The sequence below is a fragment of the Natrix helvetica genome (genome assembly GCF_964273705.1).
Source record: "Natrix helvetica genome assembly, chromosome: 4".
In the NCBI taxonomy this organism is placed as follows: domain Eukaryota; kingdom Metazoa; phylum Chordata; class Lepidosauria; order Squamata; family Natricidae; genus Natrix; species Natrix helvetica.
Genome location: NC_138550.1, coordinates 105,934,407 through 105,960,305, shown reverse-complemented (window position 1 = coordinate 105,960,305; position 25,899 = coordinate 105,934,407). Strand labels below are relative to the sequence as shown.

At 36.1% G+C, this 25,899-nt stretch overlaps 1 protein-coding gene across 2 annotated transcripts in view; it reads left to right on the top strand.

The window, feature by feature from the left end:
* Window positions 1-13,269, top strand: part of CTDP1 (CTD phosphatase subunit 1) — a 38,261-nt gene extending 24,992 nt beyond the window's left edge. For both annotated transcript variants that reach the window (XM_081951906.1, XM_081951907.1), the window contains exons 9-13: window positions 17-158; window positions 1,696-1,920; window positions 2,787-2,946; window positions 4,294-4,466; window positions 12,688-13,269. In XM_081951906.1, coding sequence (XP_081808032.1) covers window positions 17-158; window positions 1,696-1,920; window positions 2,787-2,946; window positions 4,294-4,466; window positions 12,688-12,829 — 842 coding nt within the window. In that variant the 3' untranslated portion in view covers window positions 12,830-13,269. The remainder of the gene's footprint in view (window positions 1-16; window positions 159-1,695; window positions 1,921-2,786; window positions 2,947-4,293; window positions 4,467-12,687) is intronic.
* The last annotated feature ends 12,630 nt before the right edge of the window (window positions 13,270-25,899 follow it).

The window sequence follows — 25,899 nt, the reverse complement described above, 5'->3', positions numbered from 1 at the left end:
TTGGTTGTTTAAATAGGCACAGAAAAAGTCAGACAAGCTCAGAACTGTAAAAATCTTCATATTGTAAATCCAGATTGGTTATGGTGCTGCTTGGAACGATGGGACAAAGTAGAGGAACAACTATTTCCTTTGAAGGAGGATTACTTCAAAACACAAAGGTAAAAAGTAATAATTGATTATATGGAGATTCTGTGGTTATGTGCGACTTGCTTGTGTATAAAAATTAATGTCCTGCCTTCAGAAATAAAGATATTGGAGAAAAATCTCTAAAGCTTGTAAGGGAATGTGAGAATGACATTGAAGAAAGGAAACAATCAGACAAGAGGGGCAGCAGTCTACAGTAGAAATTCAAGAAACCTAGAAAAGACTAGTCCAAATGGATCAAGCAGTTAAAAGTGGCAGTGGAAAGTTTATATTTTCAGATTTGCAAGATTGATGTTAACCCTCCCAGACAGGAAACATGACTAGATAAACTAAACTACTTTATTGAAGGCTACATTAATAGAATCTTGACTTAAATATATGGGGGATTCTTAGAGAAAACATGATAGCGATTCATTTCAGTCTGGATTCAAGGTAAGTGAAATTATCTTGGTTAGGTAGATGAGTATGGTAGGCCAGGAAAGGAGTGTAGCCCTTCTGGACATATTTGCTCTGAGCCTTTGATAGCATCTTCCATGGTATCCTTCTGTAATGCCTCTGGAAGTTTGGAGTAGGGATATTGTTTTGCAGTAATGCCCCTTCCAGAAATAGCTTCTATTGGTATGGAAAAGAATCTGAAATCCTCCATCATAGGATGCTGCAAGACACTGTTCTTTTATTCCTCTTATGTAACCCGTTCACAAGCCAATAAAGAACAAGTTGCTATAAGGAGAGGCAATGTTGGGGATGTGGACATTCTAAAAGTCATTTATTGCAAGATCAGTTGGACTTGAAGAATAGACCTTACTGAGTTGACATATGTTCCTCAGCCTTAGAAGGAAACCCCTTTCAAGTGAGAGAATGGTTGGGAAATTGAGACAATGGGAGTCAAAGGACTTACGCAGTTTCTGGGAATGGATTATTTTTAATGGAAACTTACTTTAATGGAATCTCAGGCAAATCTGTCTAGAATGGTTACAAATAGTCCTCAATTTACAACTACAGTTGAGCTAAAATCTACAATAGATTTTGTTTGATGCATTCTGATTAAAATCCAATAAATAATATTGAACTCTTATAGAAACGGCTGTTGTTTTTAGTTATTCTGCAAATACAGAAAACTTTGTACAAAATGAGAACATTTTATATGCAAATTTCTGTATCGGTTATGGATGTAGTCAGCCAATACAGTTTATAATATGGCAGTTAAAGAAGTAGTAAACATTAGCTGAGTTTCTTTTTTTGTGTACTTTTTGTCTTTCCTTGTTTTGAATAACTTATTTTTTCAATTCGGTGTCTTTTCTGAAATTAACCATACATTATATAAGTGTGTTTTCACAGTTGGTGTTTTAAAAACTTGAGATGAAAGTGAAATAATTATCCATTTTGTTTTTATAGTGCTTTCACATTGGTTCTTATACATATTTATACTCTCAAAATCAATTACTCTATTAAAATGCAGATGATTTTCAGTTTATACTTTATATATCATTTTCACGGAAAGAAACAGGAAAAGCTGATTGCTAACAGTGTTTTAAATATTTAATCTAACAGAGAAAACAGTCCTGCCATGTTTCCAGATATCCCTTTCCAGACTGCTCTTTTTCATCCAACTCCCATTCATCCAAAGTGTCAGCCTGGGCCTGAAGTTCGACTTTATGATCCCAATACTGGAAAACTAATTAGGAAAGGATCTCAGAATTCCAACCAGTCTCCGTATATTCAAGCACCAGCTCCTCCTCTCACTTTACCAGTCCATGGGGAGCATTCTTTATTCAGGTACATAAAGATATGACTTTCCTCTTTTTTATTACATTAACATGGAAAGAAATAATTCATATATTTGTATAATTTATTCTTTCAAGAAGCACTTTATTAGAAAACTGGAAAGCTGAATGTCCATTTTTAATACTTAATAAGGTATTTGCAATACCTGTATAAATAATTAAAATTTCTAATTTCTGTACATCTTGTTTTCAGTTTAAAGTATGCAATTATGACTCTGAATCTGTTACATAGGATAATATAATTTCTTACTCTTTTCTGTAATTGTGAGAAAGGAAATCATAAAACTTGTGGAGAAGTACAGATAAGCATTGTGATATTTTGCAGTCTGATGGGTATTTGTGACATAATAGATGTTATTTTAAAGGTATGAGAGCTATGGCAACAGTTAATTAAAAACTTTGATGTACTTTGCTAAACTGACTTGTTTTATATTTTTAATTTTAGTAGCAAAACCTCACACTTCTAAACACAGTTTCTATTTTGATAATATTACCTGATAGAATATGAATCAGTATCTGTCCAAATAAAATTATAAGTACGCAAAGCACTTTTAAAATAGACACATACTTTGAAGTCCTTTGTTCTGAATTCTCTTTTTGTTTTTATAAGTTCTTTCAGTGGTGGAGAGTTTCCTATACTTTTACCTTGACACTGGCAAGAGAGGAGATGGGAGGGCATTCTAATTGATGCTTCCTTTAGAATTCTTTGAACTATGACAGGGAATTCCAAATTGAGCAACATGATTAATATATTTTTCCACTGTACAAATTTTGAAATGGTTGTCTATATCATGCCAAAATTGGCATTTCGTTCAGTTCCAGTCATAACACATTTAATAAGGAGGTCTGAATTTTCAGAGCTGTTCAACCACATCAACAGCTTTTTGACGAAGAAGAGATTCCAGCAAGTGAAAATGAGGAGCCTGGTCCATCCAGGAGGAAGCGCCAGCCAAGTATGTCTGAGACTATGCCACTCTATACTATGTGCAAGGAGGATTTAGAAAGTATGGATAAAGAGGTAAGCTAAAATAACTGTTCATTAAGATTAAAAAATATTAATAATGTGTAAACAGGCCAAAATTTTGGCTAGGTACAGTTACCTTGGAATTCCTTTTATTAACATGTCCCATGATGAGGAAATGACAGTTAAGCTCAAAGATAACTTTTGTTTCCATTTATTTAATAGTAGTAACAACCACAACAACAATAATAATATATTTATTATGTTTATCCACTTAAATGAATTACAACATTTTTTGGTTGTTTTCTTAGCAGAAATTATTCCAAACAATGGAAATTTTGAAATTTAGACAAGTGTCTTTTCCATTGTAAATGAGGGTGTAAAAGACATATAGCAATTGCTGATTTTGTAAATGAGAGCTCATGAATATCAAACTATTATTTAAATTAAAAAATACATATTATAAGCAGCTCTGCATCAAATATGTGGAACGCCAGTTGTAATATCTAAATACAAATTTTAGTCTCAGTAGATCAATCCTACATCCAGATACCTTGTGATATTCTAAAATTTATATTAGAGTAGTTTTAGGTAAAGTCAAGGCCAATAATGTCAAATTTATGGATTCTCCAGAACTTTTCAATAAGGTATAAATAATAAGCCGTATAAAAAAAGTTATAAATTAAAAAGAAAAATGGAAACAAACTATGACTCTGTGAAGTGAAATGTGAAAATAACATATAGATGGTAGTGATTCAAATGCTGAGATGTTTTATATCTTGTACTAATCCGAATGATTCATTCCCCATTTTTGGAAATATAAAATCCATCTTTCTGATTCCAGAGCCTTTAGGAGTACAATGCAGAAGATTTTCTTTTAGAATTTTCTTAGTTTCATATCTCAAACTTCATCAAGCGATGTAGAAAAAGTGGATATGATTCTTTCTTTAGTTTCCAAATACACATTGTTCTTTTCTGTCCCATGCTAACAATCTTTATCCCATGTGAGGTTTTTGAGATGTTCTCTTCCATTATTACTTATTGAAAAATCACACATAAACAAGACCATTAGTATTTTTCCTTTGCCTACCTCTGTCATAGAAAAGTTTTTATACTTTTTATTTAATTAAAGCTTTAAATGAAAAAAAAAATCATGTACTGCTTTGCATTGAAATTATCAATTAATTGCTAATATTGTTGAATTAATTTAAGCTTTACATTATGCCACCTTGTTTAGAGGAGAGGAGAGTTAAAAATAATAAATACGTTTTAAATCAAATGTGCAAATGTCACATTTTGAATATCCAAATTGAAAAGACATCATTTAAAATGTGTTATTTAAATTAGCATTCTCATTTTTTTTCTGATTTTTTTTTCCCACTCCCAACTAATATTGCGTCACAGGTTGATGATATTTTAGGAGAAGGTAGTGATGACAGTGACAGTGAAAAAAAGAAAACAGAAGAAGAAAAGCAAGAACCACATACTACTACAAAAGAGACTCTAAATATAAAAGTGGAAGAAAGACCAGTATCAACATCATCAAGTGAAAGAAGTTTGACAGGCAGTATACCCAGGTATTTATTAACATTCTTAAATAAATCCTTCAACATCAGTTGCTGCGTTTTAAACACAGAAAGCAACAAGCTAAATGGTTGCCAGTAGTTCATTAAAGCCATCGGTATTTGTCTGCCTGTGTATATGGAATGTATATATGAAAAAACATGCAGTCATCGACATAACTATTTGTTTAGTGATGGTTCAAAGTTACAGTGGTACAGAAAAAAGTGACTTGCAACTGGTCCTCACAATTACAGGCGTCACAGCATCCCCATGATCAAAAAATCAGAATTCAGGCATTTGACAACTGGAATGTATCTGTGATACATACACTGTCCTTGTGTCACATGATCACCATCTGCAATTTTCCTAGCAGGCTTCTGAAAAGGAAAGTCAATGGGCGAAGCCAGATTTGCTTAACATCCATTGGGGTGAATCACCTAACAATTGAAGCCAAAAAAAAGTCATAAAATTGGACATGACTCACTTAATAACTGCCTCACTTAGCAAAGCTAATTCTTATCCCAATTGTGGTCATAGGCTGAGGACTACCTGTATATTCTTCTTAATATATTTTTGAAGGTAAGCTATCTGAAATATGAGCAGGTTATTAGGGAATTCCTAAAATATTAGTCTGCTTTCCCATTCTTCTTGAAATCCTGTACCCCTTTAAATGTTTATTACAAAATACCCTTTAGAACAATCGGGGGTTAACCAAACTTGTTTCATTAAATTAATGTTAAGACTAAACATACTTTCATGATACACTTTACTATTGTAATTTAATAATTAATGTTGTCTGATTCTGATGGACATCACTAACCATGCTTTTGATTGGTTAGCATTTTCTTCAAAGACCTGTTTCCTAACATTATGTTTCCAAACTATTTAAGATTTAGCTTCATTATAAGTATTGTTTTATTCTCCAGTGAATTGTATTTAGTCCAATCATCAGTGTGTTTTCCATCAGGGGTCTCTCTCTGGGAACGTAAATAGAATCATTAGATTGCAAAAGTGTCTTCACCACTGCAAAAGGATTAGTATTCTTAGCATGGCTACACATTGGTGTGCATAATGAGAGATTGAAGTCTGATAAAAACAGAACATTGCCTCATTAAAACATAATGTAAATTTTCCATACAACACGATTGAGGAACAGTTCCTTAAGTACTATCTCTGCTGGCAGCAAGTGATGCATTAAAAAGAGCTTTGTCAAAGACATGGGTGAAAAAGGAAGACACATAGGGTTATCTTCTCTCTTCTGTATCAATGAGCTTTCCTTGAACCTACTACTGGATGTATCTATTTTTATTTATTTTATTTTACTTGATATCCTTTAGAGCAGGCATGTCCAAAGTGCGGCCCGGGGGCCAAATGTGGCCCTTTTTCAAATTTCAAGCGGCCCGCAGCCTTTTCTCCCCACTGGAGTCATTTGTTTAGTCTTTCATAAAATACCGTATTTTTTGAAGTATAAAGATGCATCTTTTTCCACTCAAAAAAGAGGCTAAAAATCTGGGTGCATCTTATACACTGAATACAGCATTTTTTGCCTCCCAAAACTCTGCCCCCTTCACCAAAATGGCTGCGCATAGCCTTTAGGAGGTTTTCAGAGTGCTCCTGGGGGCTGTGGAGGGCATAAATGAGCAAAAAACGGGTCATTTTTTGCTCAACTTTGCCCCCCCCCCTAGCCCCCAGGAGCACTCTAGAAGCCTCTTAAAGGCTATTCATGCCCTTTAAAAAAAAAGGCCCATTTTCGTGAAAAATGGGCCATTTTTGGGAGAGTGCAAAAACTTTTTTTTTAATTTGCCTCTTCAAAATCTTGGTGCGTCTTATACTCCGAAAAATACGGTAGTTAATTCGCATTTAATGTTAAGGGTTCAAAGAATGTCAGGCTGAATGATCGGCCCCACACATTTTCACCTCACCAAATCTGGCCCTCCTTGCAAAAAGTTTGGACACCCCTGCTTTAGAGGCTACCCAATTCCAGATGATTCAATAAAGCATCTTGCTGGTGTTAAACCACCATTCTTCCCTCAGGCCTGAGAGAACAGCCAGAATTTTACTGACTTTCCAAAGGACATTAGGGAATAAGCTGTATAGAACCTGGGCTGGGATGCTGTCCTAGAGAGCAAGTGCTACAACTGAGAACATACATGTTTTCCAGCAGAACAATTTATTAACTTCATCAAATTTGCTATCAGTTCACTTTTCTTTCTATTGCTTGAAAGTTTTGATAGATCTAAGAAAATGATGGAACACTAGCTTGTAAATGATACTGATATAATTTACTGACCATCAGGCTTCAGAGTCTGAAATGTTATCGCTAATAAAAAGTACTCTTAAATTGCTGTTCTACAATATAATAAATCCTATAATTACATAACATGTCAAAAGATTAAATGAAAACCGCATTATTACAGACATTTTTATAGAAATCATAGAATCAGATACTTGTTAATGGGGAGTAGGAGGGCTGTTAGTCTCCAGAGAAGGGTCTAAGCTTAGACAGAGAGCCATATAGGTTAATGTTACCCAGTAACAATATAAGCTTTTAATGGTCAAAATTCTGGTGCTATGCTTCTAAATTTATTATATAGACTCTGATGATTTTATGAATCCATCAAGTTATACATACTACATATTATATTACTAAAGCAATATGAACCTAGATTGATAAAAGTAAAGATAAAAAGTTATATATGATGATGACTATTTCTTTTATTCTGTCTCATCCCAGATCTATAAATAATACCAGTGCATTTTTTTCAAAGTATTGCTGATAACTGATGGATAACATTGAATTTTAGTGTGCACTTCTGTTTAATCATGTTTTTCCTAAGAAAGGAGTTGATGCTTCCCAATTCCTTTCTTCTATTTTTTGATAATTTTGATTTTAAAAAATTGAAGCAGAAAGATAAAACTAATACCTACTAATAAAGTAAGAAAAGAAAAAGAAAGAAATCAAAGAGGAAAAAAGCTAAAAGCAATAAAGGAAGAAAAAGGAAAACAGAAAAGAAAGAAAAAATACAAAATGGCTTCTGATCTGCTTTACAGCAATTATAAGTACAAATTTAAATTTAACTCTTATTCTTTGATTACAACATAACTATCTTAAGTTATAACATAACTTTCATAAATACGTTTTTTCTGTTTTATGCGAAAAGCCTATAAGGGGTTTCCAATCAGCAATAAACAAAGGAGTCAATTTAGGCATCTCAGCAATTTAACATCATTTCACCAAATATTCCTTCATTGTGATTAGCACCAAATCTTATTTTGTTAGTACAATATAATAATCGCACTGCAGTTACATAAAATAACAAAATTCATGATTTTTCCCAAACTGTATATCCATCAATTGCAAAAGTAAAAAAAAAAGTGTCTCAATTGTGTATTAATCTTTAAAATCCTCTGAATCAGTGTATGTATCTTAATCCCAATTTTTTTTTTGCTTGTTTACATATCCATGTAAAGCATGATAAAATGTCCTTATGCTGCAACATAAATTTGAAGTGCCTTCATGCATTCTAGACAATTATTCTGGTGATACATACCAATAATACATCATTTTACAATGTTTATAGATGTCATTTCCATTATTAGTTTTATTGGCAGGAATTCTGTATTGGGTGCTTACCTATTGCCTATTAACTGGATGAAATAGTTTGTTCAAGCATTCATTAGGTTTTGATCCAACAATCCCAATCGCCTCCAGTTTTGTATTAATAAAGAAATAGATTCCAGCAGTTCATTATTTCCAGCTGTGTCTTCTTTCGAAAAAGTGATCACCACCAGCTCTTCCATGATAATTTGGCTAAGTTGCCACTATTTCTTGCAAAACCTGACCTTGAAGAGGTATCAAATTTTATTCATCGGAGGCAAACATGACAGCTTGTTTAGAAGTAGAGAGCAATGAATTATCATGAGATAATACCAGACAAAGCCCAGAAGCAGGAGTAGATACAAATTTGCCAATACAAAACTAATTTGATATTCTCTTTCAGAGAATATTTCAGTAAAACCAATTCTAGGGGTTCCATAAAGATAGATGAAGATTTTTTTTTCAGAAGTTGCTTGCATTATATGAAAAGCACAATGCAAATTATCTGAAGTATATTCAAGGAAAGAATTTTCAATCAATTGCCAGGTTATATTTCACTCCAGTGTACTATCTAATTGGCACAGAAGTTTTTTGGATTAATTATATTTCCAGAAACTATAAAGTGATAGAAGATGCCAGTAAGCATGTATTAAGATAATCCTGGGATGTTGACAGAAAATGTGCTATTGTGAGGAGCTTGCAGAAAAACCTTAAATAAAATATTCTCAGAGGTCGTCAGCGCTAGAGCGCTTATTGCTATTTAGGAAACCAGATCAGAATCAGTTTTTTAATTTATATTTAGAGCAACAGTTAATTCACAGTAATTAAAATCAAATTTAAATCAGGGGAGATGGATAAGTGAATTTTGGAAATAATTAATTTCCAAAAGGTATATTTCAAAGAGGCTATTCTTTAAAAGTATGGCATTAAAAATCTGGCTATGTTCAAGGATTTTTGGAACTGCTGGCTTAAAAGATATCTAAAAGTCATTTTATCAAGCACTTTGGATTATAACTGGAACAAATATATGGGAGAACTTCCTTTAACAGTCATGTCAAGTTATTTTTACTATCAACGTTGTATATGAGCAATGTATACTATTCCCATGGCTCCGCCATCCTCTGCTTTTCTTTGCTGTGACTAAAATAGAGATGGAGTTTAACACTGAATTTATTCTTTTTTAAAAAAGGGAATATAGACATGTGAAAAAGTACACCCTATGCAAAGTTTTTTTTCTTTTTTAAACATGTCAGCAAATCAATGTTATCTTCATTCAAATAGTATATTAATATAAAGATGCAATTCAATAAAAAGCTAATTCATATAAAGATGATGTAATTCAATAAAAAGTAATCATTTACTTAACTAAACTATGCCATTTCCTTCTCTGGAAAATTGAAGTTCACTCTTGTTTCACCTGATATTGCCCCTTTGGCAGAAACAACCTCATTGTTATATATAAGGTCCACTTCTGGTTGACTCTGAATCTGATTACTGTTGGTGTCATCCTGAAGCACCCTATGGTATCAGGAATAATTTATTATAGATTCTGTGTTGACCAAGTCCCAGGTCCTGATGCAGCAAAGCAGACCCAAACCATAACATTTTCACCTGTGCGCTTTACACATAGTATAGTTTGTCCTAGTGAAATTCTGTCTTTGGTTTTCGCCAAACAGAATTTCTGCTACTATGGCCCAATAATGCTTCATCTGTACAGAGCACATATTTCCAGAAATTCTTTGGCTAGGTGTTTTTGTGCAAACTTTAATCTTGCTCTGGTTTGAAGGGTAACTTTTCCAGGCAGCCAAGGATCCCCCCTGGCATATTTCCCATGTAGATCTATTTTATGCAGCCTCTTTCTAATGGTAGACTCATGATCTTCTGGATAGTGGAATGATTGGTGTCCAGTCTTTTTAAACCCCTTTCCAAAATCATATGCATCTCTAACCTTCTTTCTTAAAGCGTCAGAGCTCTTTTGATCTAAGAATGTGGTATCAGACACTTCCACAACAAGAGTAAATCAAATTAAATGATCAAGGTTCAGACAGGTTCCACCTTAAAGCAGGGGTGTCAAACTCACGGCCCGCAGACCGGGTACGTCATGTGCTGGCTCTGTCCCCATCCGGTTTAGCAAAAGGGGGAAAAGTCCCGGTACTTTTCCCCCTTTTACTGCCATGACGACACGAGTTTGACACCCCTGTCCTACAGCTTTTCTAATGAAGCAAATGATCTGGTGCACCAGATTCTAAGTTGGAGTATTGGGAGTGGTGAAAAATGTAAACGTTTGCACTTAATTAAAATTAAGTTTATACTTAATTTTTCTACACACAAAATTCATTTTTTTTTCATTCAAATCACACAATGGACTACAAAATGTAAATGGTGCATCATGTTCATCATATTCCTATTTATCAATATTAATATTTAAATAAATATTAAATTGAATAAAAAAAATACAAGGTTTCACTTACTGTTCAAAGTTATGACAGTGCTGAAAAAATAAGATACTCACACTGATGTATGCAGTGTCCCACAATCATGTGATCACCATTACAATCAGCATTCACTGTTCTGTGCCTGACCTGTATTTTTCCCGTCCTTGCAGAGTGGAGAGATTGGAGAGGAAGGATTACAGGAGAATAAGCACCACTACATTCCTTTTGATGTGTATTCCTCATGTGTCCCTCTTGTAATCCCTTCTTCATCAATGCTTTAATTCATTATAATTCAATGTAATTGTAATCCAAACAGAGCTGCAGGTTCCAATTGTGATCAGTAAATGAGGACTTCCTGTAAAAATACTGTTTCACATTTATTTATTTATTTGTAAAATTTATTGGCCATTCATCTTACTCCAGGGTAACCTTGGGTGGTTTACAATCTTAAAAAGAGAAAAACTATACAAAATCTAAAGGACATAAATAAAACGCATCTAAATCTATATTACACAGTAAATACAGTTAGGATACATAATCTTACTTTTTTATTGTTGCATTCACATTCAACCTTTTTAAGAGTTCAAGGTGAAATACATGGGCATTTCCTTTTGTTTTATCCCGACAGCAGTAAAATCTTTGTGAGGAATTAGGCCATGGTTTCAAATCTATGTTGGTTGTTGACTGGGAATTTGAACCTCTGCTTTCAAGCCCAACTTGTTAATCACTAATCTATATATGCCTATTCGCAAATTTGTAGAAATAGAATGTATGTGTCTTGATGCAGATTACATATTCATATAGATATGATTTAATCAGGTGTTTTTGTTGAAAAACCTAATAGAAAAATAAACTTAAGACTATCATAGTGCCTCTGTCTGATCTTGTGACCATGGATTTTTAGCAGAAATATACAGGTGAAATGCATGGTGATAATATGTCAAATTCTAATTGTTCTCTTTGAGGAGAAGATTAGTGAGGATTTTTATCTGGTATGCACACCCGAGCCATCTAAAATTACTGTCCTTACCCAAGCTATTGTTTGTCTTATTAAAATATTTTAAGGTGAATCTTGGGGAAGTGTGGAGGGAGATGAGTGTTCCAAAACAGAAATCCAAGTATTCAGAAAATCTTAGTCTGTATTTTAAATTTTTAGGGGTGGGTTTTTAGGTTGTTTTTAATTTTTATCACTTTGTACAGCCTATTGTTTAATTCGATTTTATGGGAATTTAAGGGTATTTATTTTTGTATACGGTTTTTTTTATTGAGATGTCTGTACACCGCCCCGAGTCCCTTCGGGGAGAGGGGGCGGTCTATAAATCTAATAAAACTTAAACTTAGTGCATTTTTACTTTCTTACACTTTCTAACCACACTGTTGACCTTGTCTTAAAATATAATTCATGTTTTGGAGACAATTTCATCAGAATCAGTACTGTGTAATATTGAAATCAAATGCTTGATGTTATAAAGCATAAAAAGCTTGTATACTTGTGTAAAAAAAGAAATTCTGATTTTAAAATGAGCATAAATGGTCTATAGCAAGAATTTTCATGCCACAGAAGTGGTTTGTTTATTTGCTTGTCTGTTTATAATTCTCGGAATCCTGATAGGCAAACCTCTTGTGATAAAAAATTAGCTGCATTCAGCTGAACTTTTGTTTTTTCTTTCTTTCTTTCTTTCTTTGGCGCTTAGTCCCTCACAGAATCCTGCCAAATTATCAGCAAAATGTTGAACAAATCAAACAAAGACAGATACTTGCTCGTACAGTCATTCTATGATGGAGATAAGCAGTTCCTATATATGATAAATAAAATATATTTATTTCCAGGCACTTTAATCTTCCTAAGCAAGGCAGGCAGAAACCTATATTGGACATATTCATTTTACCTACTTCTTGTTTGGGATTTCAGGGGAAGGTCTTGTATTCAGCATTCAGAGGCCTATTGCTGCAGTAACACAGAATCTCTAATAGCACTGGACTTGGCTTAGTTCAGAGGGGTGCAAACTTGGGAACTTTAAGACTTGTGGACTTCAACTCCCAGAATTCCCCAGCCAGCCTGGCTGGCTGGGGAATTCTGGGAGTTGAAGTCCACAAGTCTTAAAGTTCCCAAGTTTGGACACCCCTGGCTTAGTTGATCAAAATTCTTATAGATAATAGTTGGGTTTTAATCACAATTATTGTCTCTGTCCATACCTGCAGGGGTCACAAGCGAAAGCTAGCTGACGATGATGCTGCCAGTGAATCAAGTAAAGGATCGAGCAATGAAGATGAGGAAGGTAGCAGCTCAGAGGCAGATGAAATGGCGGCAGCATTGGAAGCCGAACTGAATGATTTTATGTAACTGAATGTATGCGGAAGTGAGCTTATTTGAGCTTTTTTCAACCACTCAAGATTTGAATGGGCAGGTATTACCCATCACCTCCAAAAAAGGTGTATATTTTGCAAATCGCATAGGAGGTGTAATGCATTATTTTGCAAGGTCTGAAATAGATGTTTTTAAGATACTTACTAAAAGAATGTATACTTTTTTTTTAAAGGAAAAGTATTAAAGAGGGATTCAGTGTGATATGCCAAAGACATAAGTTCTGCAAAACCTTCTTATAGTACAATGGTGCAAAATTTTGAACTGAAAGGTTTTTTTTTTAATTGTCATGATGGCTTTGGGAACCAAGCTTCAAAAGAAAAGATCTGAGGAATGTATTGCATGATTGAGCTAAACGGATAGATGAGATGATTTCCTTCATTGTGAAATGTTATGGAATAAAAAAGGTTTTTTTTTTTTTTAAAAGGAACATTTTATATTTGTATAGAAACTGAGAAGGCTTTATGCAAGCTTTATGAATTCTGCACTTCATGTACCCACCGCTTGCTTCTAAAAGAAATGTAATAATTGACTTTCATGTTTTGTTACTTTATGGATTAGTTGTATTCTTTAAGATTCCATTTAAATTTTAACCTCTATAATTGCAGTTTAAACACGGACTATTCTGTGTATTACTGTACTGCCATTTAAAAGATCTTTTATTTTCTGCTGTATTTGAAGGGAATGGCTGCAAGCTAATTCTAGATAGTATTTTATTTCTTTGAAAGAAGAGATGTAAAGTTTTTTGTACATTCTATTTCATATTTGATCTACAAAACAGATTCTTTTCATTTAATAAAAGACATTTTATAAGCTGTGGTTTCAAGTCATGAATTGAAATGTTAATTTCCTAAGATGTATCTTTTCCAAGATTAGATATAATGAATTCTTAACTTTATTTTGAAAGAAATCAAAGCATGTATGATAGAATTTTTTTCATGCTTGCTATCTAATCTATTGTATTAGCTTAGCTATATTAGTTCAGTCATAAGAGTTCTTAATGTGTTTGAATAAACGCTTTATTTTGAGTCATTACTTTTCAAGAAGCACTTGTTTAGAGGAGGGTTTTTTAAATAAAACTAAAACAATAAATATCTTTGAATTATATGATTAGGAATTAATTTATAATTTAATTGTGCTTTCAAACAAGTATTTTACCTAAGTGGAATATTTTCAATCCACAATCTTGCATCCAGATAAATTTCAGTTGAACCTGTCTGTTATATCTCCTTAAATAATACCATACACTTGATGTTCTGTCCAAGAGAAAGGAAAGAAAGATCTAACGTAATATAGTTACTTAATATGTATTAGTAAAAAGCTCTTTTTAAAGTATCTGGTTGAATAGATTGATATAAAATGTGCTAATCACTATAAAGTAAATGCATTTTGTTGGCAAGGCAACTACGCATGCTGCTTAGTAGTAAAATTGATCTTGATTTTAAATGAGCTAAAATTTCTTCCTTTAGTTGTAGTTAAAAAGTGGGATGTCAGCACCAATGTTATAATTACTGCTACAGTGTCCTAAAATTTTCTTTATGAACTGATAAATGACACTATTCACTAGGAGCAAAAGAATAACAGAATAATAGAGTTGGAAGGGACTTTGGAGGTCATCTAGTCCAGCCCCCAGTTTTAAATGTTTGTATTTGCTTTGCCACATAACATGTAATATCTATGGAAACCTTTCTTGCTTAAATTTGCTTAAACTTTTTTTTACATATATGCTGTTAGTTTTGCCATTGTTGTATATTTCCTATTTGTTGCTAATCAGATATTGCTGGTACTGCATTTTTACCTTTTCATTATTTTAAATAAGAAGAACAGCTATGGCTTTCAAGCTCAGAAAAGGCAGTACTGGTGTGGAGGCAGCCTTGTAGGGCATCTTGTCCAGGGCATTCCCAATCTTACAGATACACTGGTTCAAAAAATATTTAAAGCCACAAGTGTTCCGCTCCTCTCTTATTCACTCATACATATTACCGTCTTTTCTGCACATTTCTATATGCTATGCAAATTCAAAAAAAGCTTAAGCAATATGTAAAATTAGAGAGGGGTCAACTTTACTCCAAAGGAAAGAAAAAAGTATGTTTGGCATATGATTAATCAGTGTTCCACACTAATATTTTTATCAATGCTAAGACAAAAGTTTTAATGAAGAAACTGCTACAATTTTTGTTGGGGTTAAAACAGCAGCCATAAAAAAATTACTTCAAATTCTTCTTCCCTTCCTATTCTTGCATTTGGATCCATGCCATTTCTTTAAGCACAGACATTCTGCTTGTATGTATATATCTGCACTATATGGTCATTCAATTCACTTGAATTATTGTTCTGGAAAATGTGTTTGATTGTCAGCTGAGGAGAAATATAGCTACCCACGCCCTAGTGCTTATGCAACTAAATTACTTACCTCAACAAATTCATTTTTTAAAAACTCCTCTGTACTTCAAGTATTATTTCAGGCTGAAAATTACACCATTTAAAGGAACTTGAAACCATCCCTCAAATGACATGTGATAAAAAGTAGCAAAACTAACATGGAGTTGAAATTCTTCTTTCCAAACATGACACAAACTCTTCTCAAATACTTCTCGTGCTTCAAAGTGACAGCCACAGGGGCACAATTTAACTCACCCCCTCCCTTTTTACATATATGCACAATGCACATAAAAAGGGTGGGGTTTCTATTGCTGGCACTGCCACCTTCTTGGCATTTTTGCCCTTCCGCCTGAAGAAGCAGTTTGTGTTAAAAGTATGTGTAAATCCTTACGCCTAGCTGCATCATCCTTTGAAGATAGTAAAAATAATTGTGTTGTTTTATGCTGCACAGCCTGTGGGCTGACGTGTGATTTGAGCAGGTAGCGGTCCACCGCTTATTGGGAACCAGTCCACGTGAGTGGTGGACGAGTGTGCGAAGCTTTATTTGCACATGCGCAGGATTAGGTTGCACACACCACCATCCCCAGCCAGTCAGAGAAGCCAAAAAAAATGGAGATCCTTGGTTTAGAGAAAGGAAGCATGGCTGTAATACCAGATGAAGACCTTGCACACTTTAATCGTGGTGAGATCATTGTTCAATATCCATGTACTATAGCTTATGTTTACTTGGAAGGTTGCCAGAGATGAAGCTACTCTAGTCTGAAAAGTTTTCTTATACTGAAACAAATGGCTGTGGATGCTTTGGGGTGTCTATTGGATACAATCAGAAAAGTCAAAATTGTGGTTGTGATGGTGCAGTTGAAGCCTCATCTGGTTTTTAATGTTCCTAACTCTAACCCATTACTTAAAGGAGAAGCTCAGGAGAAAATCAAGCAATAATTATTTGTGAATAATTAGGTGAAAATAGGTGTATGTTGAAACAACTTGCAGAGGGCAACACAGCTCAGCTGATCAGCTTATGTTGGGGCCGCTGATGGTCCTATTGAGTGGGGCTTCATTGCATGATCACAGATCTCATCTTGACTATTGATGCTTCTCTGTGGGCACCCTTGGTTTTGTGGCAGGGAAGAACTATTAGGAAAGGAAGCTACACTGTTCCATGGTTCGGGTGGACACTCTCATATCTCCTTACATGGCCCCTGAATCTGCCCAAGCACCCGTGGTGATAGAGAGAACCAGGAACAGAACGCACCATACATACAGTACATATCTGGAAGAGGAATTACTCTTCTGTGAGGAAGTGTGTACACTCTCAGTTACCAATCAGAGAGTTGTGAAAATAACAATCCTCCCTGATCCATTAATCAGCAGCCAGACTTTAGGTAACGGGTACCCTCACCAGTTAAAATTGTGACACTTGAGAAGATAAGTAAAAGGGAACATGGTACCTCTTTATATATTTGCTTGTTTGCTACTTACATCTTATTTAATTTTAAAGTATAGAAAGCTTTATAGAGCCAAAATGCCATGCACATTTGCTATTTGAAGCAGATCAGCAGTTAGATGTGAGACCAGTGGTAAGCAAGCATCAGGGCATTTCTGCAAGAAAGATAGGAAAAGGCAAAATCAGGCATATCAGTCTGTGCCCTCCCCAATGACACATGGAACCTCCCACATTTGAAAGCTGATTGCTCACCTCTTCATCTAAACATGCTTTTTAGCTGTGGATGCATTGGAGAAAAAGGACCAGGTGATTCCCTAGCTCTCAGTGACCCCATTAAATGTCAGAAGGTGAGGCTTACTCATTCTAACTAACCTTATCCTGCAGATTTGTGATTACATGGAAAGAAGAAGAAGCCTTGAGTTCCCTGGAATGGGGTAAATATATATACACTGTAAATAACATTTCAATAACATTTTCTGAATTGCAACTTATAAGAAGCATGTTAATTCAAGACTACTGTGTATGGAAGCACTAACTTGGGCCAGGCCAATTAGTCTCAGATACTTGGAACTACACATCCTGTAAGTTCTGAGAGCATGCATATCATTAGGAATTGTGGGGAATTATTTTTGCCCCAACTTCAGCAAATTGATACATATTCTCAGATGTGAAGAAACGAAACAATGTATCGTGAATATGTAGATATTACCTGTGTAAGACTGAGCATTATATGTTGTAAAACAGGGGTGTCAAACTCAAGGCCCTGGGGCCGGATCCAGCCCGCAGGGTGCTTAGATCTGACCCACAGGGCCACCCTGGAAACAGCCCATTTTCACCCGTAGAGCTCTCAGGCCACCACAGGCACCCTTGACATGAGAGACATATAGCTGGCCACCCCTACCCTGCCTCCTGAGGTCAAATACAATGCTGATGCGGCCCTCAATGAAATTGAGTTTGACACCCTGTTGTAGAAGAAGAGGGGAGGGATGAAGAAGGGAGGAGGAGGAAGAAAGATGAAAAGAAAAGGAGGAAAAAGGAAAGAAGGGGAAAGAAGGGGGAGGAGGAGGAGGAGGAGGAAGAAGAAGAAGAAGAAGAAGGGTTGTTCACTATAGTTCTTAGAAAACGCAGAGCAAAATTCTTGTAAGCAATTTCTCCTCGTTTTTATATTTTGGCTGTTTCTCATATTTTTACAGCCTTTAGTGCTTATGTTATCTTGGCAAGCTTTTTTCCTTGAACTGAAATGAAACTGCGTTTGCACTGCGGATAAGGTCATGAAGCACTGCAAAGCCTGGTTTCCTTTAACTTAGAGCAGATGGCTCGCCTTTAGAGGTACCAGTAACAGAATCTGGAACCTAAAGACATTTTCCAACCTGCCTTGTTTTCTTTAACAGCCCTCCATAATAACAAGGATGACATGCTGTTAGAAAAAGGTGATAATGGCTAATAACAACACAAAGTTTATGCAGCACTGCAGAAGAGAACAATCGCAGTGAGGCTCTCTGAGGCTAAGTGTGTTGTGACTGATAAAAGAAAGTTGATAGTCCTGTAGGTCCTAGTAATGTATCACCTTGGAAGCTAACAAACTAGATAGCACTGAGAAGTTATTAGCATTCTCCGTGTTTATATCAAAAGGTAGACTTTATAAATCTAGGCTGCATTTTTCATCCATTGAAATTCATAACACATTTTGAAATATACTTTTTCAGCAAGCTATGTGATAAAGAAACACAGGCAGGCCGTTCTTGAAAATTATTGTGCAGTGATTTATTTGAGAACAACACTTATTGAAATGTCACTTTGAAGAATACCAATTATATTTTGTTCTTTTCTCCATAGTAGAGCTTAGCGTGGGTTTACATGTAGCAGTTATTCCTCAGCTGAAGGCCACTTATTTGACTGACTGACTTTCAGAGAACCTCTGTATTTTTGCACTTTGCAAAATTTTATATAGAAAGATGCTTGAAACACGTCACCATCCTTTATATTCAGCATAGGGGCACATGGTCCAGGAAAATTATATGACCCAGAACTGATACAGCACCAAGAGTTTTTTTGCAGTTCCCACTATATCTCCAAGCTTTTGTGAATTCTAATTTAAACTTTAAGCTAAAATATATCAAATCTCTTTAGAAAGAGATCTGCAGTTTGTAAATCATGGTTTATGTTTTGATATGTTGACTATAGTATTTAGTAAAACATCTTTAAATAAACCACCACTTATTTTTGCACAAACCTGTTTGATTCTAGTGTTACTGAGTTCTGGATAAATATCAGACCACAGTTTACAAATTTCCACTATAGTCTTCCTAGGGCAGTTGATAATGATCTCCTTTTCCAGAAATAATTCATTATACATTCCTCTATTAGAAGTCACACAGCAAATCAGCAATTTGCAGTGTTTTCCCCTCCGGGTTTTGTGGCAACATAGTTATATCATTATCTGATTAGCTTAATCAGTCTTTTAAATGGCATTTTTAATTGTACTTAAAATTCAGGACTCAGTAAAGCATATGAATATAGGTTCAGGAATTGTTTTTCTGAAGAGTAAATATTCCCTTCTAACACTGTTCATCTGGTTCTACATGTTCCTCTAGATCAGGGGTGTCAAACTCACATCGTCACGGCGGCATCAGATTTCCCCCCTTCATTAAACCAGACATGGGCGTGGCCGGCACGTGACACATCCGACCAAGGGTGGGTTCCTGCCAGTTCCAACCTCTTCTATTGAAGAGGTTCCACAAATCTACCATGCTGTTTAGAACCGGCTCCAGCTCCCTCCCCCTGCCCGTCTGCACCACGCTTGCCCCACCCATCGCTCACTGATTGGCTGGCTCACCAATCGCCCCGCCTGCCTCTAAGAGTCCTATCTAAATCTTAAAGTCTTAAAGCTGTCAAGTTTGAACATCCCTGGGTTTTTTTTTTCTAAAGGGTTAGGGGTGCAAGGGTCTTGTAACTTGACAGCTTTAAGACTTGAATGCTTCAAATGCCAGAGTTTCTGAGCCAACATTTTGGTTGCTAAGCAAGAGCGTTGTTAAGTGAGTTCCACCACATTTTACAAGTTGGCTACGCCGACCCAGTCACATGACTGCCAAGCCACTCCCACTCAGTCACATGGCCAGCAAGCCACTCCCACAAAGCAGGCCACACCTACAGAAGAGGTTCTAAAAAAATTTGAAACCCACCACTGCATCCGACCCACGGGCCAGGAGTTTGATAGCCCTGCTCTAGACTCTCCTTGTAATTAGACCTAACCATATCAAGAATCCAGCCATTTCACAGAATGGTTGCAGCTTATGTAAATAATTGTTTGGGATATTAGCTTGCTTTAGGGAGTTATCAAAAGGCTGTGATTCTGCTGGGCTGCAGATCTCTTTAATATACACTATATTGCCAAAAGTATTCACTCACCCATCCAAATAATCAGAATCAGTTGTGAGTGAATACTTTTGGCAATATAGTGTATATTTTGATTCACCTTCTCTTTTGTAGGATTTGTCTATCCCTCCATAGAAGAGGAGAACAAGGAGCTAATTTCCTGAACCATGCACACAATACTTCCCTTTTCCCTGGCAATAAGCCATACAGACTGTAGGAGCATTATCCCACACAGGCTAGGGATGGAGGAAATTCTGCTAAAAAAACGCCTACTCTTGGGTGATGGCAACAGGAATTACACCAAGCCACTGCATCAAAGTAGGAAGTACGGCTAGATGGTGTATAGAATGAGAAGGTTTCTGGGACAGGAAGTAGGAAACCTCTCAACTTTTCACTCTGTAGATTCAGTCAAGCCACTACAGCTATAGAGAAGAAAGCCAAAGCATGTGCTGGCAGCCTGAGTGTAGTTTTGATACTGGTGATCCTGACTTCTTCACTCAAACTAAGCCTCTGTCTCTCCCTCAGAGGAAGAGTGTAATAACTGGTTTACAAAAATACAACCAACTGACTGGATGATACCCTTGCTCATAGTTACATAAAGGAAGACAATGGGATGTTCCCAACTCCATTTCCACATAGTTGTCTTTGTCTGCTATAGTATATTGATACAAAACACAGGTCCTGTAGACAATAATGGTTCTATGGAATATTTAGCACTCCTGATTCCCTATGGCAACAGTAACAATAGCTGTGTCCTTGGTTTTTCATTCAGGGTGCTTAATAACAAAGATAGACATCGCACACAGTCCATCACAGACATAACACCACTTCTAAAAATGTAACAAGGCTGGGTGAATAAAAGAGTAAGATTAGAAAATCAGGAGGGCAAAAAAAAAAAAACCCTAAACAACGATTCATAGGCAATCAAAAGAAAGGGTTTTTTTTATTGCTGTGATCGGCATGTGAACACAGAAATAAATTTAGAACAATTAATGACCTGCTGCTGCAATGGAGCTGGGCTGCTTTTATCTGTGCTAGAGACCATTTTCAAGAGAGTAAAGTATCTGCCAGTGCAGTGAAAGACAAGAGTGCCTGGCGTTTATTTTGTCAAGGATGAGAGTTTTGCTTTGCAGCAGACCTCTTTTACTTAAAAAAAAAAACCACGATTGCATCCAGCTGGGCACTTAGCTCTTTAGTTAAATATACTTACAAGGCAGTAATGAACACTGCTAATTTACAACAGCAAATATTTTAGGAGCTAATTGGGACCTACTGTATGAAATATTAATTTATGTGAAACATTTATAGTATAATGTGTTTACCTTCTTTTTTGAGTTTCTGCCCCCTTCTTAGCAGCAACTATCTCTATGATAATTAAATCACCCTTGCCTTTGCTCATGTCCACTTTAGATGCAAAAACCAATGCTGAAGGATAATGGAGATTTAAAAAACAAACACCTGGTTAGGAAACATGTATATATGAGCCAGATCTTGTGGCCCTTCTGCCACCTAAAAATTTGCGTGCCAGATGTGTTGAGAAGATGTGTTGAATTAATCTGATCAAATTTAGCAGAAGATTAAGGAGAATGCATAATGAAAAGCCCACCCTTTGGGTTTGCTGGGGCAGAAAAAAAAAGATGCAATTTTGTCTTTCGCTCACATATTCATGGAGTACATTTTTTGGGTCCAAAGCAAAAATGCTGTTCTGAACCAAATGGAAGAATCAAAAAGGACTCAAACAAAAACATAGATTGAATGACTGTGTGGTCATTATCAATCTGTTTAGAATGGCATAGCAAAAGCAGAAATGTTGGGCTTGGTGGCACACGAGATTTTAGGTTTCAGTCTTTCAAAATGATAACATATGGTTAAGATGGGGATTAAGACTTGATTACATCACCATGGGTACAATGTTCTCTCAGGATATTCCAGGATTGTCTTCTCATTTTGTCACATAAAATAAGGGATCCTTGTCACATTAAAAAAGGGATCTTTTATCAGTTGTTGCCAGCTCAGATTTCATCAAGATTTTAATGAATAGGCAAAGTTCAGATTTGTAGAGTTTTCTGGGATCTGCTCCTAAAGCCCTATATGTTTGGGAGCTACCGGTTTTTATTTTTCTATATGACTTACTCGTTTCTGGCTTTCAGAATCCACCTTTCCATTTAATATAAGAAAGGAAACTGGGATAAAATCCTTCATCCTTTTGTGTTCCAACACGTAACTACTCAATACCTGGACACAGTATAGCATCCAGGGATGCTGCACTCTAACACTTCCTTCTGTACTTCTTATACCTCTGAATCTTGTTAATGAGAATGAGAGCCAGACAAAAGTTTTACTAGTAATCACTCCAGTTCTGGAGATCAATAGAGCTTTTAAACTCCATTAATCGTCCCTAGCCCACACTACACTCAGTAGAAAATAGAAGAATGATAGCTGACGGAAGATTTTTGTTTTTCTTTTTTTGCAGGTATCCTTTTGGACATAGGCTCCTACCCCAGAATGTTAACACAAGCTCCTCTTTCAAATTAGGAAGAACCCAGGTACAAAAGATACAAACTTCTGTATGTTCAACTGTTTCAGTAAGAAATGGTAGGACAGATCTCTCCTTAAAGCTGCTGCCAATCAGAATATGGAAGATTGAGAAAAATAATTTGATGTGTCCTGCCTGTATTCTCATTTCCACCTGAAATTCACTGTCATTATTATCCTCATCCATAGTTGTAGGCTCAAGAATGTAATTGTTTACCTGTAATGGACTATACTAAAAAATAATAATTCAATAATTCAGATTTGTAAAGATTGACCTATGATAGCAATGCCTAGGGTGGAACAATGTACCTGAAAGAAACTATCACCTGCTTCTACGTGTTCTGTCCCAAATGCGATCTTAGTACATCAATTTCTTTCTTTCAATAAGTGTGACATGCATGTAGGCAACTGTAAATTAATCAAGACACTTCTCTCGCCGCTTGGGAAGAAATAGCAAAATTGCAACCGCTGTTTCTATTCTGGGTGCTGCAATTCTTGAGTGCCAGAAACCATAGAAATGCTCTTGTGGATTGTATTATTACATCCCTTTTTATATGACAAATAGCCACATTACTAGGCAAAGCAGAAGCTCTGCAAGCCAGTGACCTCATTCGTCCAAAGAATATCCTTCTTCATTAACAGTTGTCAAGATCCCTTTCACAAAAAAGGGGTAAGTAAAGGCTAAATATTAGACGTCAACTCTCTCTAAATATTACAATAGTTTATAGAGATTTAGAAGAGAAGTCTGGATTTTCTAAATTAATCTGACCCAAAGTTTTTCTTATGTTTTTTCCAGTCTATGCACCAAAAATATCAGATTTGATCTGAAACTTTTGCATTCAGAGCATTACTAAGCTGTAGCTCTTCAATCCCAAAAATATTTGGATGTCACAAAGTAAGCTTTAATCTTACATGCCCTCTTTTCCATAGAGAGGAAAGGACTAGCCTTCTATCCAGCTCCCAAGTTGCCAGAAGCTTTGATCCATCTGGTTGCTCTATAAATAACACAGGTGCAGAAAGTGTTTGGCAAATTACTTCGTTTATGGGCCATTTAGCTATGGCAAAGAAATGAGAAAATTTCCCCCAAGTTTTATCAGAGCAAGAAAGGCCTTCTGGCTAGGGAGAACTCTAGTGGAAAAATAGACTACTGTAGCCCTTGTAAATGGCTCCAGATTGGCAAAACCCTCTGGATGAAATCAAAAACAGGCAAGAGACACACAATATCCTCCACATTGGGCTTTAAAAAACACAAAAAAACCCCACTAATCTTCCTGCACATGGGGACAAGTTTGAAAAAAGCTGGTTCTAACACGTGGCCCTTATTTTTATAGCCAAAGTTAATTATATGCTTTTGTTAAGACTCAGCAGTGTCTTTTGGGGATTTTGTTTTAGAAGCAACTGATAAAACAGCTTGCCCAGAAATATATAGATTCTTTCGCAGAGCATCTTAACCCATAACCGAGTTAAGTCAGCCACAGTTTGGTTTGAAGCCAGCTTGACTTCATGGGCTAACTTTAATTCTAATGTTTCAATTTAGAATCCTGGATCAAGTGCACATCTAGCATACGGCAATTGCCTTTTCAAAAATATTTTTTGAAAGTTTGTGCTACAGCTGTTTCTGCCCTCATCTCCCCCCCCCTTTTAAAAGTTGTTAGCTCTTCTTAGTCATAACAATTTTTAAAAATATCTGTTATTATCTGGCAAACAGCATTGTTAGACAGCATATATCAGGCCTGGAAGGATTTCCACCTCCACAAATGTTTTGTATTAACTGAATAGCAACATTTTCAAAAAATAAATGTAACAAATGCCTTCAAATATGAAACTTTCTGCAGAGAATTGTGTTCATATGAAAAGCATTTTCCCCTACTTGCACTGCCTATGCCATCTGGGAGATAGATTAACAGCTGGGGGATGCAAAATATATATAATCTGTGATGATCATTGCCTTACAGTGGATCATTATTCAGTGACGTGCAGTCAGGGGAGGCAGGGGAGTCATAGCCTCACCACTGTCATCATGAAAAGAAAAGAAAATGTAAAAGGAAAAAGGCGAGAGCTGAGGTCAGTCAGGCTGAGCTAGTTGCTGCCTCACCGTGGATGACTCTGCTTAACTGTTTAAAAAAGCCTCTAAATAGCGCCCTCTACTATGAGGCAGGAGAACTACATGCCTCATCTAGTCTGACTTTAGGCATTTTATGATCACTCGAGCAGAGTTAAGCAAGGGTTAAAAGCCTAAAAATTCCTGACGTAGGTGAGGCACGCAGTTCTCCTGCCTCATAGTAGAGGGCGCTCGTTTGGGCAGGGCTTCTTCAGAGGACCCGAGGCAAGAGCAGAGTTGAAATCCTCTCTGAAACAGCTGGAAAAGGTACGTGTGGGTCGGAGGGAGGGGGAGGAATTCAAACTTCATCCTCCTGGTGCGGGGTTTGGGCAAAGGCTGGAGAGAGGGGTTAGGGTTTGATTGCAGGCAGAACCACATTGCCTTTTCAAACCTGTAATCAGTGAATCTGGGTGGATCCTTCTGGGACTGGGGGAAAGTGTGTGTAATCCAATCCAACTTCTGTGTGTGTGTGTGTGTGTGTGTGTGTGTGTGTGTGTATGCACGCGCGCTTTAGAGAGGAGGGAGGGAAGGAGAGAGGGAGGAAGGAGGGGAAGGGAGAAGAAAAAGAAAGAAGGAAAATTCTTTTGCAAAGGAGAAAAACAAATGCTGTCGCTTTAAATTGGAACTGAGCATGCCTGGCTGTGGAATTCTGGGAATTGAAGTCTACAAATCTAAAAAAAATTGAAACCCACTACTGGGTCAGTGCCTCACCAGCCATAAACCTCACCGCACGTCACTGATTATGATCGCCATTACTCTGGGAAAACAGAACGAGAAGTCTAGTCTAATATTCCTGCATATTTAAGATCTAGCTAATCTTTCCATTGTCTTCAAAAAGGGAAATCCAACTCTAAGCTTCCGTTAGTGGAAATCATTTTTGTAACAGACTAGGAGAGGGGAATCTGCTCTCTCTAACCTGACTCATTTTAAAGAAGCTGGTCAAAAGAAAAAGCAGGGAAGGAGAAAATCACATAGCAAGACAATTTAGTTTATTTTTACTTTATGAAAGGGCAATTAAAGCAAATCGGGAATATATGCTTAAAGATTGTTCAAAGTTAAGATGAGCCCTTGAAAAACTACTTATGATCCAGTGTTGAAGTTTCAACATTGAATGCACACACACATGCACATACTCCATTTAACAACTGCAGAGTTATTTAATGACCACCACCCAAAAAATTCATAAAATTAGACAATGTTCCGCTTTATGAC